Genomic DNA, 22,804 nt, shown 5'->3' on the forward strand with positions numbered 1-22,804 from the left:
TTCATCAATGATCAGATGAAGCCTATGGGTCTGTCAAAATAATTTTTAAATGCATACAATAAATTGTACAAGTTACAGAAGTAAAAATTATATTTAAGTACCATTAAAAATACTTTTAAAAAGCCAAGTTCACAGACTCTAGTTGAATCCTTCTCCAAATGAAACTAAGCATTTCTTTGAATTATTGAAAAACAGTTCTGGGAAGGGACCCCAAAAGGTCCCATGTCACAGAACCTCCCTACTATACTTTACCCCAGAGACATTTTGTATGGTCCAAGTGGAATGGAAACAATTTGACGCAGGGATGCTTTACCGAGGATCCCCCGGTGTCTGGCAATGTCTTGTATACAGTAGGAATCTAATATTTGTTTAAAATGAATTACCCCACACATTAATGAGCAAACTTCAAATAATTAAAGTACGCTTATTGTAAAAATGATATTAAACAATTTATTTTCTTTCATTTTGAACATCTGCCTCAAGGTTATTATAAACATCAGAGATCATTTCACTGTAGGTACACAGATGTGTTGGTCGACTTCCAGTTAATGAACGCCAGATAAATTAAATTTTACTATTTCTATTATATTGAATCATATGCAAAAATGGAGTACTGAAATTTTCACTGGCCTATGCATCAAAATAGCACTTTTCATATGCACATTTGATGAGATCCTGGAGGTTGAAGGAAAACTTTAAAGAATAGTAAATCCTATTTTACAGTTCCTTTACGTATCTTATTTATTTCTGCACAATCCATTTTTGCCCCCAGTGTATCACCTCGGGAACATATGACAGCAAGCCTTAGGAGTGTGTTTTAAAAGAAGAATTTCGATGGAATTCTTTAAAGTATTAAAAAGGGAGCTGGGAAGAGCAGGTGGCTTTATGCTGGTGCTTCGGACAGTACCTCGAGGGGTTAGTGGATGGGCCTAGTGTACTCCGGCAGCAAGGATGCTGCAAGAGGCAGCAGCATCCATTGCCAGACGCGGTGGCCTATAAGTCGCCTGGATGCTTCCCGTTCACAGCAGCACCAGGGGCTTTTTACAAGCAAACACTTGAAGACACATGCTTTGAAGGACTTGTGGATAACTCTTTATTCGGCTTGTTTATATCATGAATACCCAATGTCTAAGGGCAGCAAAAATCAGGAAGCGGAGCTGGGTGTTCAGGGTGAGGGAGGAGAGTCCCAGCTTCCACATAATCCTCTGGTCAAACCTGTCCTCCCCACCCCCACCTCCATAAGACATCAAGGAATGCTGACATCATGCAGGTGGATTAAAGTGTGCTCTCTCATCCTTTCTAGCATTCTGTGTTACATCTTAGTAGGTCATCATTCTAACAAGGGAACTGCAAAATTCTACCAAACCAAGATTTTAGGTAGTACGTGTATTAGCTTATTTCCTGAATTACAAATTCCTTAACAAAAGTGCACACCCTGGCTTGCTCCTTCACTAAATACATAATCTTTATTTTGACTGGAGCTTTCATTTCTGTGAAAGATCATGCATCTGATTCTTAGAAACGATTTGCTCTGGAAACGAAAACTACAGCTCTGCAATTTGTTGCACGGTGTACATTGACCGATTCAGATGCCCTTTTTACTTTCTGAATTCTTTCACAACTTTTGACATTTGCCTTTAACAGATTTTTTTTTCCTAACTTGAAGAAAAATACATTTCTCTCAGTCTGATGATCTCAAATGAAGCAAGAGCACCAGTTACAAATTCATACTGAGTGTGAACTGGTAAATTTCTCTTGTAGGGTCAGTGATATTTGCTGAGAAATAGTGACATGCAAGTAGGGCTTAATTATGTGAAACTGCAGAGCCGCCAATCCTTTTTTCAATGAGAAGCATTTGCCATCCAGCGTTCATCCTGATGAGCAGGGTGATCATTCAAACAATTTATTACTGCTTCATGTTATACATAATTAAATGAAGAAACATTTTAAACTCAAGGGAATTTTTAATAGGTTACTTGCAAATTATTTTTGCAGGCAACAACTTGTACATGATTTTATTTCCAAATCCACAAAAACCAAATTTTATACAAATGAGCTCCGTAAAAATGTCAACGAAAGCCCCTGGGCTTAGCTAGCAGATTGTTCAAAATCCTAATCTGTGGGAAACAGTGCTCTTTTCCTGCTTGGTTTCCTTTTTTAAAAATCTTTTTTTTTTTCCTAGAAAAAAATTTACAAGTGAAATGTTACTACAAAACTTTTTATAAGGAATTTTTGCAAAACATTTACATTTTACCATCAACTATTTCTGTTTCAAAATCATTATATAGATTTAATACCCTATGCTGCACATCAATTTTTGTGGGATGACAATTTAGTGACATGCATAAAAAAACCCACAAGGCATTAAAATGAAGACTTAAATACAAATATTGTTGCAATAAAACAGTTATAAAATTGAAAAATAGGATCTAAACATCATGCTTACCCTAAGTTTGACAAATTAACTTTTTCTCCTAGATTACACACTTTTATTACTGCTCTCATGAGTGTGATAAATAATGACTTAACATCAAGTTCTAATGTAATCGGCAACACATATACACAAACCTAAGCAAAGAAAGCATATTGTAAGAAAAAACTATTCTAACACTGGAGTTCTACCATGATAAATACGTAGCTTTGCGCTGATAATTACAATAAAAACAAAGTTTTGTAACGGTGGCAAAGGGAATGAATGGTGAAATGCCATTAAACAGGACCCTCCACACAGCTGTGCCCTATTGCTCACACCAGCTCTATCCCACTGAGTCAAATAAAGGACAATGAAATTTACGATCCTTCTATGACAGAAAAGTGGACTTTGGATGATCTGCAGAACAGACTGTCAGAATGTGGCTAATGCCAGGGGTGAAATGTGCACCTGCTAACACATGTTAATGTACTGTCTATGCTATAAAGCCATCCAGATTCAGTTGGATAAATTTATAATAGGCCTCATTGCTGATTAAAAAAATAACTTCCATTTCGATCAACACCCATCCATAGATATGCAGAAGCAGTGGGCTACGGAATATGCTGCAGAATGCCCTTCTTTTAATGAAAACATGTGACTACAAGGAAACATGATTAAAACATTAACAACGGTTTTTTTTTTGCATAAAGAAATTTATAGCACTGATTGTGTAGCATAAGGACAGATAAAATAAATGTATTTGATGTTTCAGTTCCTATATAACCAAACAAACGATGAGCACGATAGCAAGTGTTCACTTGTACTAAATGTACTAAACAAAACATCTATCTGCTCTGGAGGCTATAAAGCCAGATACATCGATTGGTAAAGAGTACATTAAATAAAATATACAAAACAATGTACAAAATCCAACTAAAATTTAAAGACTTTGTTACAAGTCTACAAAAGCTTTAAGAAACTTGAAATTTATAAGCACAGTGTAAAATTGTTTTTTTCCTTTAATCTCAAAGCTTTTTATGCAAACTGAAAGCACAAAAGACCTTCAGCTTTATAGAACGCTACAAAGGGCTGGCCTCAAGTGGACACAGTGTAAACAATGATCAGGACAGTATTTTTCCTTCTTCAAAAACACATGAATTACGACCAAGTTTGGAAGAGAACTCACATGAGAAGTACATTTTTTTTTTTTTCCGAAAGAGAAAAATGCACAAGACAACAGTTACCTATATATTAAACAGTCCCTGAAATTCCAATTTTAAATAAATTATTCAGGGAAAAAAGTTACTCTATATAAAACGATCAGTTTCATTAATTATTTTTCTGTGCAAATATTAAAAAAAAAGTCAAGAACCAATGGTTAAGCTATGGTTGCTACAATCCAAAATTCTTCACATGAAACTTTTGGCCATCTTTCCTGCTTAGCAGTGGCAGACTTACAGAAAAGATGTGATGAACTTCACTTTTTCCTTAAAGTAATAGTTATTTGTTTTGAGTTTAGCATATTTTTTCAGGTTGCCTTATGAAGGTTTAGTTATTAACATAATACAAAGAAGCGTAAATATTAAATTCCTTATGAGATTATTAACCCATTGCTTGAAATTAAATGTAGCAGGCCAATTTTCAGAAGAGGTAAAAGTTACGACGTAACTAATAGATTTTCTGCTGGCCTTTAAAAAAAGGGATGATCCATACTTTTCTTTGGCTACCGAGTAAAAGTATAAAGAATTCTGCACAACATCAATATAACTTATATTTACAGAATATGAAACTACAGAATGAATTACACCACTCAGGTAACAACTCTATTTAACCAACTTCCAATAGAAACATTAAAATCAATTTTGTGATCAAAACCAGGGTTGGAAACCCATGAATTCTAACTCTAAACCTCACATCTAAATTGCCACATTTTATTTTCTTAAAGACATTATGAGTTTTGTGAAACCTTTTTAGTATTTTTCTAAAGTTTAATCTAAGATCGGTCTTAAATTCCTCTTGTGTCTCCAAATGGAGAAATTAATTGGAGTTCCCTGATTGTCTGAGTCCACACTACTATAATGTAGTGGTCATAATTATCTGAGATGTTCCTCAGATTACTTTGACAGCACTCACCTAATTCAGTTATTGAGGAATTTCTAAGCTGAGAAAAGACGGCCAAAAATATTTTCCGTTTGCTTACAGGAATCAAACTAAGGAAATACAACAATATCCCTGTCTTTTTCAGTGCCACAAAGGAAAGGAAATGTATGTAAAACATTACTGATTGAATTTATAACGAAGTACACCCAAAGGAAAACAAGTCCAGTTAAGGTCCAGCCTACAAACTATTTGAGGTCTGTCTTTATAAACATATGAACATACAATGTTAAAAGGGGAAAGTTTCATTTAAAAATTTTACGTGATAATAGTTCCAAATAACTAAAAAGTACAGTATGGTGGAAATGTTTTTCCAGAATATCAATTTGAATTTTGTATTTTTGAAAATTGTCTCTATGCACCTGCATACACTTCCCGTGCTGACCCTAAAACTTGGTTGGTTGTTTTGTTTTTTTTAAAGAAGCCAAGCATGAAAACATGATTTCCTACTCTGTAATCCACTTTCCCGGCCCATTTCCATATCTTGAAAGGTGTGTAAACTGAAGTGCAGCCCTCGACGTCTCTGTAAATTCTCTTTCAGAACTCCTCCATGTTGGTTGAAACATTGGGAGTTGCTGGGTTTGAATCTTGCGAAATGGATGCAACTGTCACAATTCTTGGGGAGCCAAGCACCTCGGTCACAGAGGCATCCAGTTCCCCAGAGGTCACAATGGCAAGGGCTGTGCCGCCGCCTTTCTTATTCTGATGAGTTTTGACATGTTTGGAGAGATGGTCGCTCCGCATAAATCTCTTAGAACACTCTGGGCACTCAAATCTCTTTTCACCTAAATAAAAAGCAGACAAATGGAAATGATCATCAAATCCCTCTTACTTAATCTCCCCACTCTGAATCTGCTCTTTTCTGGTTAACAGTAAAAACTGGTTTCCTTGGGGCCATCACACCCCTGAGTACAAGGACATTTACTGCCCTTCCCTGACTTTCAGCTGGACAGGGGACCAATTTTCCCAATGAGGCACCAGGTACTTCCCTTGAATGGGGAAAGTGGTATGATGGAGCCTCCCTGGGAGGACTGGGCTCAGCCAAGCACTGACATCAAATTTGCAGGGTCACTTCCATCTCTCTTTTTAAACGGCAGATTGGCAGTGCTGGTATCATGTGAGATAAATTCATATGTGATCATATTAGTCCAATGGAGTAAAGTATCTAAAGTAAAAATTAATTCCCAAATTTTGAAAATAATATTATCATTTTCACTATTCAGGAATTTAGGCCACAGAGGGAGGGAAGGGAATACACATTTATAAATAAGTGCCAACTATGTGCCAGGCACTGGGCTAAGCACTTTACAAATATCTCATTTGATCCTCCAAGAAACACTGGGAGGAAGATTATTTCCATTTTATGGATGAGGAAACTGAGGCAGAAAGAGATCAAGTGGTTTGCCCAGGGTAATGCAGCCAGCAAGGGGCTGAGGTCATCCTTGAGCTCAGAGTTACTTCAGTTTCTTAAATTCTTCTTAAACTAATGAATTTCAACAATGATTTTTAAATAATAGTTTTTTATTTTCAAAATAGATGCCAAGATGTTAGTTTAACATTTACTCCTTCAAAACCTCGTGTTCCAAATTTTTTCTCCCTTCCTTCCCCGGCCCCCTCCCCTAGATGGCAAATAATCCAATACATGTTAAACATGTGCAATTCTTCTATACGTATTTCCACAATTATCATGTTCCACAAGAAAAATCAGGTCAAAAAGGGGAAAAATGAGGAAGAAAAAAACAAGTAGGTAAATAACAACAAAAAGGTCAAAACACTATGCTGGGATCCACATTCAGAACCCAGAGTTCTCCCTCTGGTGCAGGTGGCACTTTCTATCCCAAGTCTGCCGGAAATGGCCGAATCACCTGCTTGCTGAAGACAGCCACGTCCGTCCCAGTTGACCGTCACATAAACTTGTTGTTCAGCAGTGACTTTTTCTACATGTTCATCTAGTCTGCTATATCATTAGTCTTGGAAAATGTTTTAAATCAATTATTTAAAGGCCTCCAGAATTATTCCAAATAAGAACACATTATTTTTCTGATAGGTTTCTTTTTCATTTAAAAAACAAGCCCAATTAGATAGTAAGAAAAGAGGTTGCAAAATGCAGAACCTGACTGGTAACTGGCAGTGGTAAAACAAACAAACAAACAAACTGCTAATGTCCTAAATGCCACGTTGCAAAGCACAAAAGTGACCTGGGAAATGGAGGAGAGGGCTGTGAACCGAAGTGGCCCCAGCTCTTAGCAGAGGCCTGGCCGTGGCAGCCTCCGTTTGGGGAGGCCAAAGCCGAGAGCCGGGCAGAGGAAGGCCGCCATGTTTGGGGCGTCAGCTGCAGCCCCAAGCCCCCTTTTTGCTCCCAGTCAGTGTGACCTGGAGCAAGGGAATGGCTTCACAGAACTGAGCTCCTGAGGGGACGGTGATGGTGCAGAAATGCTGACTGCCTTTACACTGCTGAAAGAATCAGTCACTCGGGATGGGCAGATCTGTGGGACTTGGAGCAGAATGGAGGCAGCCAAAGCCAAATTCAGAGCTCTCCAGCCCACTCCAGAGCACAGTTTGAACCAGATCCAAAGGTCATTAGGACATTTTTAACACAACAAATAAAAGGCAGTAAAAGACAGGAAACAGAACCCCTAAATTTCAATCAATATGTGGACACTAAGATTATGGAGGAGAGGCTCCTGGTTCTAGGAGAGTCTCCCCGTCTGGTCCCCCCATCACACTCTAAAGACAAACAATGTGCCCCCTGACCCAAGGGGCCCCCAGCCACAACTGTGGGGGGCCAGTGGGGAAGTCTGCCCCCCATTTCCTGGCAGAGGTGTGGTCTCCGGAGATGCAGCAGGCCGTAACATTAGGGAATGATCAATGCAAGAACAGGGCTTTGCCACATGTATCTGCCACACGCCTTGTTCCTTTCTCTTGGGCAGTGGGGGAATGGAAAGGAAGGAAAATAAATAAATGTTGGCTCCTTGCTTAAAAAGGGGTCAGCACAACGTCCTGAGTCCAGGGTTCCCTGTAACTGACCTTGGGCCTCCCACTCTATGCTGCGTTTCTGGCAGCCTTAAGGCAGGGGTTCAGTATGGGCAGCTGCTCCCCAGGGAGCCCTGCTGCCTTCTGCACTGAGTCCTCTTCCCATCCCCATCCTGGAAGCACCCCACCCCCACACCAGGAACACTCTGGGGGCTGGCATTGCCCCTTCTCCCTCACTCCGCAGCTTCTCGGGGCCTGAGCCTGATGCCCAGCCCTCGCTCAGCTGAGGGGCCCTTGGCACGTGGGGGCCCCTGCAGTCACCTGGCCAGCCTGAATCTCCCATGACCCACCAGCCTCAGCCTGCCCCCAACTGACCCCCCTTCCTACCAGGGGCAGCTGCACCCTAACTTCTGGCTTCTCTGTAGCAGACCCCTCAATTTGAGAAATGCCTTGGCTCTCTTGGGATTTAAATAGGTCTGGGTTCAGAGGAGGGCAGCTCCTCAGCACAGGGACCTGCATGAAGCCCCAAGGACCTAGGCTTTTCTCCTCGCCATCTGGAACCTCCCTGGGTTACGTGATTCCTCAGATGACCTTCAAGATCACTTCTAATTCTGGGATGCACCAAGAATGTTTTCCAGACATAATTTATTGAGCAGGAGGGAGGACCCAGTATGACACCTCCCCAGGAAGCTCGGCCCAGGGTCGAGGTGGCGTTTCAAGGTTCGGATTCCGACTGGACTTGTGATTTCATGGTGGGAAGCACTGGACCTACTTTGGACAGGCAGCCTGGCCCCCTCCCTAGGGCACTGTCTGGGCCCCGGAGGCCTGAAGGGACTCACAGAAGATGGAACCGGTTCCTCTGGCTCCAGGCCCGCTCTCATCAACTGGGCCAGGGCTCTCTCTCCAGGACCCTCACAGACCCTGCAGCCCACGGGCCCTTCCCCTCTCCTCCTCTGCAGCCCCCCTCATCGTCATAAGCTTCAGGGCCCCGGGGAAGCTGGCAGTCAGGATGGCATCATGGAGGCCACAAAGGAAGCTTCCCAGGCCCAACAGACCTATGAGTCCTCTGTGCAGAGTGAGCCTAAGTGCTGGCTTCCCTCACCTGCTCCTGAATGGGGTCATCTGCCCAACTGCCCGTGGGAACTCAAACCAGCCAATCACGTCCAATTTCAAACTGAGTTTGTTGGTGGACGACTCCATAATCTGCCCATTTCTAGCAGATGCTGGTCTACAATTAATAACACTGAGTATAATCCTTCAATAAGAAAATTAACGTGCGTAATTAAAAAATACTTATCCACATTATGGGATTTTTTTTCTGCACAATCTTTTTCAGGAAAAAGTTTATTCACAACTTATCAGGAAAAAACAAAACCGGCTCTAACCATGGACAATGAAACAATAAAAACCTGATGACACCAAGCACGGAAAGATAAAGGCATTGGCCAAGGACGGCAAATACTGCCTCAGGTGGGCCATCCCCATCACCGGCGGGCAGCCTCAGAAGCCATCGACTCTTTGGCCAATTCTGGCTCAATGTTTCAAATGGATTTGCAGACCCAACTGTCACAAGCAGGTCACAGGTCACACAGGTCACAGAAAGTAGTCCTAGAGTGAGAGCCCAGAAGGTTGGGGCTTCCTGAGCCGGGGGGGACCACTTAGTCCCGCCCATTTCACTGGGGAGGGCCCTGTCATCTCCGGTCAGGTGTGCACAGCCGCCCAGTTTCAGAAGTGGGCCTTGAGCCCATTCCCCTGAGGCTGCCCCGCCTCTGCCACCCCAGACCACACCCACAAGCCATCTGTTTCCCCCCCTCCTGCTGACCGCTGCCTCACATCTGCAGGCCTCTCTCTACTCCTGGGGCCCCCAGCCCCGCTCCGGGCCTCATTACTTCCTGCCTAGAAAACAGCAAGATTCCTGGGCGGCCTCCCTCTCTCACCCACCAGCCATATCCGTTGGGTGCTGATGACGCCCTGGGCACCGTGCTGAGTGTCGGGGCCACAAGCTCTGCTCACCAGGAGCTCCCCCGACAACTTCAGTGGAGACAGGGTCAGTGGGAGGCAGAGAAGGCACGTCCAGGACGACCCATCTCCCCTTCTAGAGGACAGAGACTCCTCCCCTCCCCAACACCCATCACAGGGTATTAACTAATGGCTGCTGCTTGGCAGGGAAAGGTGGGAGGACGGGGATTTTGTTCCATTACGGAAGGAGAGAAACGTGCAGTTATTAGAAGCAAGGCCAAGCTATGCTCCTCGCCTGGCTTTGAGCCTCTCCTCTGCCTCGTGGCACAACGTGCGTGGAGGGATTCGCCATTTCCCAAACTGGCTGGGACTCAGTGAAACTAAGGCAAAGGCTGCCCTCCCCATCAAAGCCAGCTTGGAAGAAAACTGGACGGCTTCTGAGGCAGCAGCAAAGTGCGAACACCTTCGGGGGAGGCCCCGGGGGAAGAGAACAACAGCAGGGGCGCAGAGGCTTGGGGGGGGGAGACAAAAATGTCCACACAGACACCACTATCTCACACTCACACATGAGCGAGCCGAGGGGTCACAAGATGGGACGGGGTCCATGCCCCAAAGGACACAGACTCGGGCTCCAAGGCCACAGAGAGGCCTCTTCTCCAGGAAGACCAGCACAGGTTCTGGACTGGAAGAAGAGCAGAGGTTCAGACAGAGAGCAAGGGCAGGGGGCCTGCTCGGCAGAGGAGCCGAGGGGGGAAGCATCCATGCAGGGTGGGCCTTGTGAGCGTTTGCGCTGCCGGGGAGCCCCCGCCCGGACAGCCAAGGCCTCTGAGGTAAGATCCTTCTGAAGGGAGAAGCCGTGTTCACAAAACTGTGAGACTGCCCCATGAGGGGGCGGGGAACCGGAGACCGAGTGGCTGCCCATCGGAAGGGGACTGGCTCAACGTCATGGGATCTTATTGTTCTGTAAGAAATGACAACTTCAGAGAGGCCTGGAGGGACTTACAGGAACTGAGGCTGAGGGAAGTGAGCAGAGCCAGGAGATCATGGACACGGCAACAGCAAGGCTATAGGAGGATCAACTCTGAGGGACGTGGCTCTTTTCCCCAGTGAGGTGACTTGGGATAGAAAGTGTCGTGTGCCTCCAAAGAGAGAACTATGGGGACTGAACTGGAAACAGACTAGTTTCATCCTTTTTTTCTTTCTCTCGGGTTTTTCCCCTTTTGTTCTGATTTTTCTTTCCCAGCATGACTCATGCAAACATGATAAAATGACTGCACGTCTAACCTATCTCAGACCTCTTGCTGTCTTGGGGAGGGGGAGATGAGGGAGGGAGAAAAAAAAATTAGAACTCAAAATGTTACCAAAATCATGCTGAAAACCGTCTTCAGATGTAACTGGGAAAATAATATTCGATCAAAGTGAAATTGAAAGAAAGAAAGAAAAACTGCTGTAGAAAAGCCACCTGATGTGTTGTTTGTCAGATGGTTCAGATGTGTTGCCGACGGCTCTTTACAATTCAAATGACGTTTCACTAGCTTTCTTTATCCTCACTGCTCTCCTCCTTTTATCCCTTTTGGGGTTCTTGGGGTGAATGGCTCAAGGCCACGCCCAGTATTGTAGGTGCCAGGTTTGGGAAAGTGGCACGACCCACCCTCAGCCCTAAGTCACAATCAGTGAGTCACAGGGAGCCACAGCAGGTTTGTGAGCAGAGCAGTCAAGTGACTGATCTCGTTGGAAGGAGGATGAAGTGGGAGGTCGGCTCAGGCCCGCCAAGGCCTGAACCAGCCGGAACCCCGTGTCTCTCTCCCCCCCCCCCCCCCCCCCCGCCATGGGAAGGACTGGTGTCCGTCCGGCTGGAGGCCACGAAGGTGAGCAGAAGTTCTCAGCCTCGGCGTACTGGCCCCGAGAGGTGCTCACGGCTCTGAAAGGGGACTTTACATGTGTGATCTCACAGGACGCCCACCACGGCCCCAGGAGGCAAACTAGTCCCTGCATTTTACTGAGGATGAAATGGGTCCTCAGTCATTAAGGAGAGCTGCTTGAGCGCATGTGGTACAGACTTCTCGAAGGCATGCTTTGAACTTAGATCTTCAATTCCTACTTAGACCCTCTAGCACCTGTCACCTCAAGGTTGGCAGGGCAGAACCCTGAGGGAGGCCCCAAGAGGAGGACGTGGGCAGCTGGCAGTGCCCTCCTTTGGCCAGGGGCACGTGGCTGCCAGCCACCTTCTCCCCCCCTTCCTGGGGCCAGAGCCACGGGCTCAGTTCCCAGGTTGCCACGAGGGCGGGTGCCCCCGCTCACTTTCTCAGATCCCATCTTCCATCTGCGCCTGGGCGCTGGCTCTCTCGGCCCCTGGGCCCTGGCTCTCTCAGCCCCTGGGCCCCTCACACAGCCCCACGTTCACCAGGGAACATGAGCTAAGAGCGTGTGGGCCCCGGAGCCACCACTGCCCCATCCTGCTCTTCCAAAGTGGGCTCCAGAACCACCACCACCCCCGACCCTTTACTTCTCTTTCTATTCTAAGCCACCTGTCCCACCCCAAGCCCCCTAGGGGCAGGAAAGGGGTCCCAGCTCTCAGGGCCTGGGCAGCGGAGGTTGGATTAAATCGCACTGAAAACATCAACCTCTGCATGAGGTCAAGTGGAAGAGCAGAATTCGTCTCACCTTCTTGTCTGAAACCTGTACCAGGAGCACCCGGGAACTCAAAGTTTGGGGAAACAGAAATATATGGAGGAAAGGCAAATACATGAAAAGGCCGTGTTTTCTGCATAAGTAAAAACCAGCATAAAAATGGATGAAAGGCTTCTGATGTTAAACATCTCACAAACAATTTTACCGCCCCCCCCCACATGCTGTGTGGGCCGTGGCCCTGTGGGAAGCCCCCGAGGGTGGGAGGAGGAGGGAGCCGCTCCCGGGGGGGCCCTACCTGTGTGGGTCCTTCGATGCCTCTGCAGCTCGTCGCTCCTGGTGAACCTCTTGCCGCAGAAGATCCAGTTGCACACGAAGGGCCTCTCCCCGGTGTGCCAGCGCAGGTGGGCCCGCAGGTGGGAGGTCTTGCCGTACACCTTCCCGCACCCTTCAATGTGGCAGATGTGCTGCTTCTTTTTTCCTGGCTCATTCGTGCCTCTGGCGAGAACAAGGAGAAACATGAGCCCCACAGCACGGGGGGGGGGGATGGTTCCCTGCCACACCAACCCTAAGGGAACCCCAAAGACTCCAGTGCCTATAATGGAGGGGGCCGGGCCACACGGGGAAGTGAATCCAGTGAATGCTGCCCAGACGCCAAACCGAGCCGAGCATCCCCGCCCTCAGAACCAAAGGAAGGAAGCAAGAAGGTCTCCCAGCAGCCCCTGAGGTCCCTGCCACCATTCTCAGGCTTCTTGCGCCAGGCCCCATTCCCTCTGCTGGAGGAGAACCTTGGTTCCCATTTCCTGAGTCCCCACTCCTGGCCCTGGAGGAGGACAGACCCATGGGGTTCTGGGTCAAGAGCCCCCATCCCTGCTCCCCACTCACCTCCCTTCTCCCTCGCGGCAGTTGGGGCAGGAGCAGGCCATCCTCCGCAGCCTCTTGCCCGGCTGGACCTCCTGCTCCGACGTCTGCTGGGCCTGCTGCAGCTGAGTAATCTGGTCGGGGCTGACGGCGCCTAAGGTGGCATTGGCCAGGCCCCCCACGGCCACCGTCACCGGGGCGATGGTTGCCTGCTGCACTTTCACTCCGTCCTGGCCTTGCTGCTGACCTGTGGGGAAAGGATGCTCATCAGCACCAGCCCAGGGGCACAGGCCCACCACCCCTTACAGATGGGGAAACTGAGGCTCCGGCAAGAAGGCCCCCTGTGACCACCCAAATGCCAGGTTGTGGTGCGGGTGCCCGTCCAGCTCAGCACGCTGAGTCTCAGAAAGGAGGGGGTGGGAGAAAGGAAGCCCAGGTGGCGAGGCTGCCAAGGGCTCGTGAATTGGCCCAAGGCTTCTTGCAGTCAGATTTCCTTTTGTTTTTGCCCAGAAGGAGGAATCTCGGTGTCTCAGAGGCAGCTCCCAGGGCAGGGCCACACCTCTGCGTGTCAGCCCAGGGCCCGAGGCTGGGACCATGGGGAGTGGGGCGTCTCCCGTGCCACAGCTAGCCTTCCATGTGGGAGCACACCCCCATGACCACGGGCTGCCACAGCCATCAGTCGGCCCACACGCAGCCCCGTCACTCTAATGGCTGCCAAGTGGGACAGCCAGTGGAGGCCAGCACGTCTTGGGCTTGCCGGACCTGAGCACGTTGTGAGCCCCCCGGCCTCGACCTCCCCAACTCCCAGCATGCACTCCTGGCGTTGCTGCCTGGCTCTGGATTTGGACGGAGGCCGGCTGGGGGTCAGGAGGCAGAGCGAGGATCAAGGGCATCCCTGGTACCAGGGCCACCCAGGAGAGAGGCCCCAAGCGGGGAGGGTGAGCCTGGGGTGGGCTGCAGGCCAGGAAACCAAATCAGGGCACTCAACTAGGAGGAGGAGGACTCTGTCTGAAGGGAACAGGAGACCACTGGGGTCCCCCAATTGCAGCCCTGGGGACACAGGACAAGCCAGAAATGGAGGAGGATGGAAGCTGGGAGAGAATGTGGAGCCGGTACCATGATCTAGAAAAAGGGCAGGGGGCCCTGCTAGGATGGAGGTACCAGAGGAATTCTGGGGAGTCCTGGGGAGATCAGACTGCCTCTGTCCAGTTACCCCCAAAGGCAGGGGTGGGGAACTTTTGCCCTTGTGCCCCCTCCTGCCAAGGGACACACAAAATGGCCCCCTTAAAGAATGCAAGCAGTGAGAGACTGTGGTCCGGAGCTTTCGCCTCATCCTGGCTGGGGCTGCCTTCGCTAAGGATTTTGCTGGCTTTTAGGGTCGGACATTCCCACCCCTGTTCTCAATGAAGCCCAGGGGAGAAAGAAAGGGACCTGAGGGTTCTCCTATTGTTCAGGCTTTGCCAAGCCCCAGACCTGGACGCTCCCATTAGCCTCAGGGAACTGTAAAATGTTCAGTGGAACTGGTCCCTCCAGATGGATTCACTCCAATCACAAGTGAGCCCTCCCCGTGTTCTTCTCCTGCAGCCCCCTTTCCCACCACAAGCTCCTGCCTGTCCCTCCTTGAGACCAGCACACCCCACTGGTGGAGATGTCTGACCTGAGGCGCTCCTGGACTCCAACAGAGCTTTCCTGGCCCCTCCTGCTCTAAGGACCCCTCCCCCAATACTTCTGCCCGGGGAGAAGAAGGGGAAGGGGAGGCATCTGGCTTCTCCCAGCAGAGAGAAAGTGTTCTGATGGCACCAAAATGTCTGCAAAGTGCTTACAAATAGGACCTCGCTGGAGCATCATCTCCCCTTGGAAGGAGGTGCGGTCATCATGGCACAGATGAGGAACCATTTGGGGAAGTGATGCCCCGGGGTCTCTGAGGCCGGGTCCTGTGCTCTGGGCCCTGGGCCCCCAAGCTGCCGTTAGCATGGAAGCTCTCTGAGGGCAGGGCCTGTTTCATGCCATCACGCGGCATGGTGCCGGACACACAGTTGAATGTGCACCAGAATTTTAGTGATGAAGAAGGAAGGGCAGCGTCCCTAAAACGAGGGCAGGGACGGCACTGGGCCCCCAGACTCTTTGGAGCAGGACGACATGACACAAGGGCAGGAGGCGGACCAGGAACCCACAAGGGGGAATCCCAGCTCTGGGAAATGGGGAGAGAGGCAGAATTGTTCAGTCCCGAGCCTGGCCCCATCCTTGGCCATCAAAGACGCTTTTAGGAGATCAGAAGGTAACAATAAAAGGGTCAAATTGCCCCTGAAAAGCTGGAGTCAATCAGCAGGCAAGAGTGCTGAGCCACCTCCCCGGGGGCCAGGGCAGGGAAGCTCTTGGGAGAAGAGGCCGGCAGGTGCTCAGGCTGCTGAGGGCGGCCCCATGCAGGGCCTTCCCACAAGCCAGCCTCCTGGCCCAACGTGCCTGGCTGAGCTCAGAGCTCCTTCCATGGCTCCTTTCTCCCTCGGCTGTCTGAGTCCTCCCTCTGGGGCTGATCCCAATAAATCCCTGCAGCTCAGTGGGTGACCCCGACCCTCAGCTGGGGTAGGGATGGGGGGGGGGAGAGAGAGAGGCCCAGCTGGCACCTTAAAGCCAACAATGCAAGTGTGTGCCCGTGAGGGCTGGCGCAGATCTACAAGCTCCTAGTCTCCGAGGCCTTCAACTCTACAATTTCCAGGGCTATGAAAGCAAACTAACCCTTGAAGACTGGGCAGGGACAAGGAATTACTGTCAGGGAGCCCAAAGTAGAAGCTGGAACTCCAGGGACAAACCGAGGGGAGGTCTGACCAAAACCAAAGAACAGAGGACAAGGGAGGGCCAAGCTGTGAAGAGACCGGGGCTCTTGGGAACCCACCGAGGGGATCCAGCAGGGCCGGGCCGGAACCGTGCTACAAAGTGATTCTCACTCCATCTGCCCTTGGTTACAAAACAGAGAGTAACCCATGAGTAGCAGATACTGTGATCAAGACTCACTTTGACAGAAACTGCTGGGAAAACTAGACAGTAGCATAGATGAAATGGATACATGATCTAGATATAAAAGGTCACATTACAAACAAATTAGAGAAAGTTGGAAAAAAGTTTCCTGTCAAAATCTATGGATTAGAAGAAAAATTCATGACCAAACAAAAAACAGTAGATTTGAAATGGACAATTTGGATTGCATAAAATTAAGAAGGTTTTGCACAAACACATCTAATCAAGCTAAGATTAAAAGGAAAACAATTAACTTGGAAAAAATCTTTGAGGCAAGTTTATCTGATAAAGATCTCATCTCCAAAACATAAAAATAACTGATTCATATTTATAAAAAAGAGCCATTTCCCAATTGATAAATAATCTATAGATATGAAAAGGCAGTTTTCAAAGGAAAAATACAGGCTATTTATAACCAGATGAAATTATTGCTATGTAATTAGGGAAATGTAAATTTAAGCAATTTTGAGATTGTGTCTCATGTTTATTGGAGTGGCAAAGATGGAAAAAAAAGGAAAGTGATAAAGAGTTGGAAGAGGCCCACTGATGCACTCTGTTAGTGGATTACTTATGAAAGACTATAATCATTCAGGGAACTAATTTAGAATTATACACAGAATGCTGTGTGCCCTTTGAACAAATATTGTGCTGCAGAAAATGAGGAGATGATTTCAGGAACACATGGCAAGTCTTCTATGAAATGAAACAGAGAAGAGAGCAAACAGAGAAGAACAATTTCTAACAAGAATAGCTAATATTTACATGGTGCCTATTGTGTGTCAGACACTGGGTTAAATACTTTACAAATGTTATCTCCTTTGATCCTCACAGATAGATTATATGATAATCCCTGAATTTTAAGACTAGGAAAGACAGCTAGCCAGAACAGACCACAGTTGAAAGGGAATAAATATACAACAATAAAATATACAACCAAGGGTAATCCAACTTCTACTTGAAATCTTTCAATAAAGGGAAGTTCATGGACTCCTGAGTGCTCCAATTCTCTTTAGGGAGGTTCTAATTTTTACAAAGTTCTTCCAGATCACCAAGCCTACACTTGTCTCTTTGCAACTCCCACCTGCTCCTGGTTCTGGGACCAAACAGTATAAACTAATTTCTCCTGATAAGACAGCCTGTCATCACATTATAGTCCCTGGAGTCTCCTTTTCCAGACTAAACAGCCCCAGTTATTTCAAATATCTTGCTCAGACACAAGCCCCTCCACTGTTCTGATTTTTCTCACAGTAATACTCCCTATTTTGTCACCCTGTGGCAATCCAAACGCACCACCATACTCCAGATATGGTATGACCAAGGCAGATGGCAAAGCCATGATCACCTCTTCATTTGTGGAAGTGATGATCCTCTAATGAAACCTGATTGTATTAATTTCCCTGGTACAAAGCAGGGGAAAAAATCTTTACAGCTAGTATTTCTTTTTTCTTCTTCTTTTTTTTTTTCTATGACAACAGAGATTTGTATTAAAATAGCTAAACACAAAGATTTTTTTATTAAAGCTTTTTATTTTCAAAACATATGCACGGATAAATTTTCAACATTGACCCTTGCAAAACCTTGTGTTCCAACTTTCTCCTCCTTCTCCCCACCCCCTCCCCCAGATGGAAGATAATCCAACATAAGTTAAAATATGTGCAATTCTCCTATAAATATTTCCATAATTATTGTGCTGCACTAGAAAAATCAGATCAAAAAGGAAAAAATGAGAAAGAAAACAAATTGCAAGCAAACAACAACAAAAAGAGTGAGAATGCTATGTTGTAGTCTACACTCAGCTCCCACAGTCCTCTCTCTGGATGGCTCTCTTCATCACAAGACCATTGGAACTGGGTTGAATCATCTCATTGTTGAAAAGAGCCAGGTCCATCAGAATTTATCATCTTCTTGTTGCCATATAAAGTGTTCTCTTGGTTCAGCATCAGTTCATCCTGAGGCCTCCAGACCTCTCTGAAATCATCCTGCTGGTCATTTCTTACAGAACAATATTATTCCATATGCCATATACCATAACTCATTCAGCCATTCCCCAACTGATGGGCATCCACTCAGTTTCCAGTTCCTTGATACTACAGAAAGGGCTGCCACAAACATTTTTGCACACGTGGGTCCCTTTCCCTCCTTTAAGATCTCTTTGGGGTATAAGCCCAGTAGTAACACTGCTGGATCAAAGGGTATGCACGGTTTGATAACTTTTGGGGCATTATTCCAAATTGCTCTCCAGAATGGTTGAATCTGTTTACAACTCCACCAACAATGTATCAGTGTCCCAGTTTTCCCACATCTTTTCCTGTCATCTTAGCCAATCTGAGAGATGTGTAGTGGTATCTCAGAATTGTCTGTCGTACTTTGCATTTCTCTGATCAATAGTGAGTTAGAGCATTTTTTCATATGACTAGAAATGGCTTTAATTTCTTCATCTGTAAATTGTTATATCCTTTGACAATTTATCAATTGGAGAATGGCTTGAATTGTTATAAATTTGAGTCAATTCTCTTATATATTTTAGAAATGAGGCCTTTATCATCACAATCTTTGAATGTAAAATTTATATTATGAATAATGACTCTACATCACTAGTGATTATGGAAATACAAATTAAAAAAAAGTCTCTGTACCTCTCAGATTGGCTGAGATGACAGAAAAAGATAATGATCAATGTTGAGGAGTACGTGGGAAAATTAGGATACCATACACTGTTGGTGAAGTTGTGAACTGATCCAACCATTCTGAAGAGCAATTTGTAATTATGCCCAAAGTGTTATCAAACCTTGCAAAGGATTTGACCCAGCAGCGTCTTTAATGGGCTTGTATCCCAAGGAAATCATAAAGAAATCATTAACTTCTCTGATTGCCACATGGCACTATTGAATTATAATGAGTTAATGGCTCATTAATCTCGCCTCCTTGAGCTTGTAACACTGATTTTTTGAGTCTAGGGGAAGATTTTACATTTATCCCTATTGAAATCCTTCTTCTCAGAGTCAGTCCAATATATAAAAACTGCCCTTGTCAAAACTGCTTTGAATGCAGACTACATCATCCTGAGTGTCTGTTCTCTCTCCTAGCCTGGCTCATCTTTCAGTTTTCATAGCATCTGGCATTCTCAGACGAGATAATTAGTCTAAAGACTAATATATAAACACCAACTGTCTTTCAGATTATTTTCCCAATGGGGCAACTTAGGTGGTGCAGTGGGTAGAGCACCAGCCCTTAAGTCAGGAGGACCTGAGTTCAAATCTAATATCAAACGCTTAACCCGTCCTAGGGCAAGTCACTTAACCCCAATTGCCCTGCCCGCCCAAAAACATTACTGTTCCAATTTAAAAATCAGATTACTGTCTCTAGCTCTCTTCAACCTTCTGTTTGGGGCAAAAACAAAATCCTGAGCAGGCACTACTGAAATGAAAGCTCTGAACATGCCCATTGGTCATTGGATAGTACAAATTAATAGTAGTACAAACTGTAGAAAACTGAACAAATTATGTTAGGAAATCTTACATAAGACTTGAATGTTAGAAAACTGTCTCATGATAATAACAATTTCAGTTTTTTTTTTTAAGTAAAAAATTCCAAGTACAAAAACAGCAAAACAGTGGATGTGGAAAATGTGATAAGAGACAGCAGCCAGTGGAAAGATCTGGAGGTCTAAGTGGGAACTTGCAGCCCATCTTGGTAAGATGACAATCAAATAAATGAGTCTGCCCAGAGAAGGCTGCCCAGAGAAAGAAGAGGGTCACAGAGGAAGGAAGATGGCAATTTTCATGCCACTTTGCCTTGGCTAGATCTCACCTGGAATATTTTTTGGATCCTTAAAACTCTAGGAAGTAGGTGGTATTATTATTCCCATTTTACAGATGAGGAAATTGAGAGAAAAGGAGTTTAAATGATTTACCAAGTCCACAAACATCTTTTTCTCTCAATTTCCTCACCCCATCTGTAATATTGTGCAGTTACAGATGCTACATTTTAAGCATACTGAGAGTACCACCAAGGAAACTTAAAACCATGGATTATGTGAAGGAACTAGCAATGTCTGGTCTGGCTCCTGGGGGACAAGATCTCTTCAAACTTCTTGAGGGCTGTCATCGGAAAGAGATGTGGACTTTGAGCTTTGACTCCAGAAGAGAGAACTACAATCAATGACTTGAAGAAACTGAATGTTGTGTATGGGAAGGGTGGAGGCAAAATCTAGCTCATTGTAAGGAAAACTGTGCTGATGGGTACAGCAGTGCCAAAGTTTCCCCATGAACCCTCTGTTCCGGAGTGCTGTGGAACTTGGGCAACCTTGCGAGTTCCTGACAATTCTAGGACTGTGATTTTATGAAACTTAAAGTAGATGGGACATTTCCAAAGATGTCAGTTCTTTGGGCTCTTTTAAACAGACCACTGCTCCTCTTGTCCCTTTTTGGTCTGACTGCTGTGTTTCAAATGCCGAGTTTCTTTGACTTGCAAGTCAAGTTTTATCTGTTAAGATGGCAGGCTCTCTGGCCTTGCTATGGCTCTTAGTTTACACTCCTATATCCTATATGAAATTGCAATCAATTCCGATGCCTCCGGGTTTTTTGTCCATGCTCAAACGAAGAAGTGTGGTTAGAGGGAATAGCCATCCTGATGAGATCATGGCTTCATTTGAATATTTCAGAGGGAAATGATTTAAAGAGAAAAGTGATTGGAAGCAGAAAAGTCAATTAGAAAACCATTACAGAAGAGGTGACAGAGGCCTAAACTAAGGTATTGGCTCTGTAAGGGGGAGAAAGGAAAGAGACTCAAAAGATATTATAGAAGGATAACAATTCAATAAACACCTATTAAGCATCTATCACGTGCAAGGCTTTAGAACAAGACTCATCTATATGGGTGAGGAGAGGCAAGAGTCAATGGTGGAATCTGGGCGAATGGGGGAAGGGTCAGGACTGGGAAGAATGGCTTCTGTTTGGGGGGATGCGAAGCAGCTTAAGTTGTGATGGAATTTCCAGGTGAACAGGCATGTGATGACTATTTGTTGGATCAAGGGAAAGTCTGCTATTGGATATTATAAATTTTGCAGTCATCTTTGTAGAGATAAAGCTCAAACTTGTGGAGAATAGATGAGATTACTGAAGGAAAGCGTGTGAAGGATAAAATTAGCCACTGCAGAAGTAATCCACTCTGTAAAATTGTGGTAGTGATAAGGGTGTTTTCTTAATGTCAGTAAGAAGCTTTCAAATTTCTTTAGAAAAAGATCAAAATTACTAATAAAATTAAATTGTTAACTTAGTTAATTTTAGTAGTCTTTCAGAAAATGAAGAAGCTTTGGTTGGGGATTATTCTTCAGGGAGAATACTTGACATTTGACAGTGGAAACTCATCAATTTTGATTCAATATTTGTGGGTGGGGGCAGGAGGAGAAATGAGTGAAGAAGGGCATCTTGTAGACACCAAGACTGAATATTCAGAAATATGAGAAGAACTCTTATTGAAGCTCACTTTTTAAAAACTCCTATATCCATCAAAGATTGGTAAAATTAGAGGGAAAGGAAATTAAATTAATCTTCATGCTGAAAATTGTGTTGAGAAAATACCTAACTCATCATATTTAACACATTTTAGTGAGAAAAACATTGTTGGCAAGGATGTTTTCTTATTCTGTTATGTCTGACTCTCCATGGAGTTTGATTAGCAAGCCTACTGCAGTCAATTGACACTTCTTTCTCCAAAAGGTTAAGACAAACAGGGGGAAGTGACTTGCTTAGGGTAAGACAGCTGGTAAGTGTCTGACACCACATTTAACTCGGTCTTTCTGATTCCAGGCGTAGGGCTCTATTCACTGAGCTATCTAACTGCACTGAAGACTGCTAGGGAACTCTTATTCATATAACAGAGGAAACCATTTGGGAAACATTGTTCTAAGCTTCCCCACATGCAGCACTCCCACCATGCCCATCAGTCCCTGCTCCTCTGGCACTGAGCGCACTAAGCTACCGTGGGATGACCACCTCCGGTTTCCCAGGTAACTCGATGGGCTTCGATTACCAGACAAAAGTATCTGAACACTGGGAAGATGGATCCAAATACATTTGGATTCTGGCTTGCTTAACCACTAGCTTTTTGTGAGTGGATACCATGAAACAATTCCTCAGAGACTGTAGAGGCCCAATGAACTCATTCAATAGAATGGCTAAAATCCCACGGCTGATGAACAGAACCTGGAGGCCCAACTCCAGGGCAGACCCAGCAGAAAACTGTGCTGCAAACAGCTGAAGAAGATGAAGGACTACCGGTTCAGTCAGCCAACACCAAATGCAGTTTGGCGTGCCAGCCTCTATTTCTCTTAGGTGAGACCCAGGGGCTGCAGTACAGGTCCTGCAAGGCTCTCCAACATCTGCCTCCACCCACTCTTATACCCTCTGCACATTATTACTTTCAAGTACAGCTCTTGTTTTTTTCCTTATTGGAATGATTTCCTCTTCTACCTTCAGAATTTCATTCCTGAGAATTTTCCATTGCTCCAGAGTAGACTTTAGTCAACCAGATGTAAAATAGATAGAGAGATGGAGTCAGAGTCAGAAGACCTGAGTTCAAAAGCAGCCTCAGTCACTTATTGCTGTGGGACCCTGGGCAAGTCACTTCATCTCTGTCTGACTCAGTTTCTTCATCTATAAAATGTGGATAAATAGTATTTACTTCCTTGGGTTATTGCAAATGTAAAATGAGATGATATTTATATAGTAACTACATAAATATTAGCTATAATTCTCCTATTATAAGTTTAGACCACTGCTATTAGACTTTAGAAAT

General features: G+C 45.5%; 1 protein-coding gene across 3 annotated transcripts in view; it reads right to left on the reverse strand.

Moving 5' to 3' along the window:
• Positions 1–436: 436 nt before the first annotated feature.
• Positions 437–22,804, reverse strand: part of SP4 (Sp4 transcription factor) — a 52,703-nt gene continuing 30,335 nt past the window's right edge. For all 3 annotated transcript variants that reach the window (XM_031940649.1, XM_031940647.1, XM_031940650.1), the window contains exons 4-6: positions 13,016–13,238; positions 12,429–12,628; positions 437–5,355 (exon numbers count right to left, since the gene is read on the reverse strand). In XM_031940649.1, the coding sequence (XP_031796509.1) occupies positions 5,108–5,355; positions 12,429–12,628; positions 13,016–13,238 (671 nt within the window). In that variant the 3' untranslated portion in view covers positions 437–5,107. The remainder of the gene's footprint in view (positions 5,356–12,428; positions 12,629–13,015; positions 13,239–22,804) is intronic.

The sequence above is a fragment of the Sarcophilus harrisii genome, chromosome 5, assembly GCF_902635505.1.
Source record: "Sarcophilus harrisii chromosome 5, mSarHar1.11, whole genome shotgun sequence".
Taxonomy (NCBI): domain Eukaryota; kingdom Metazoa; phylum Chordata; class Mammalia; order Dasyuromorphia; family Dasyuridae; genus Sarcophilus; species Sarcophilus harrisii.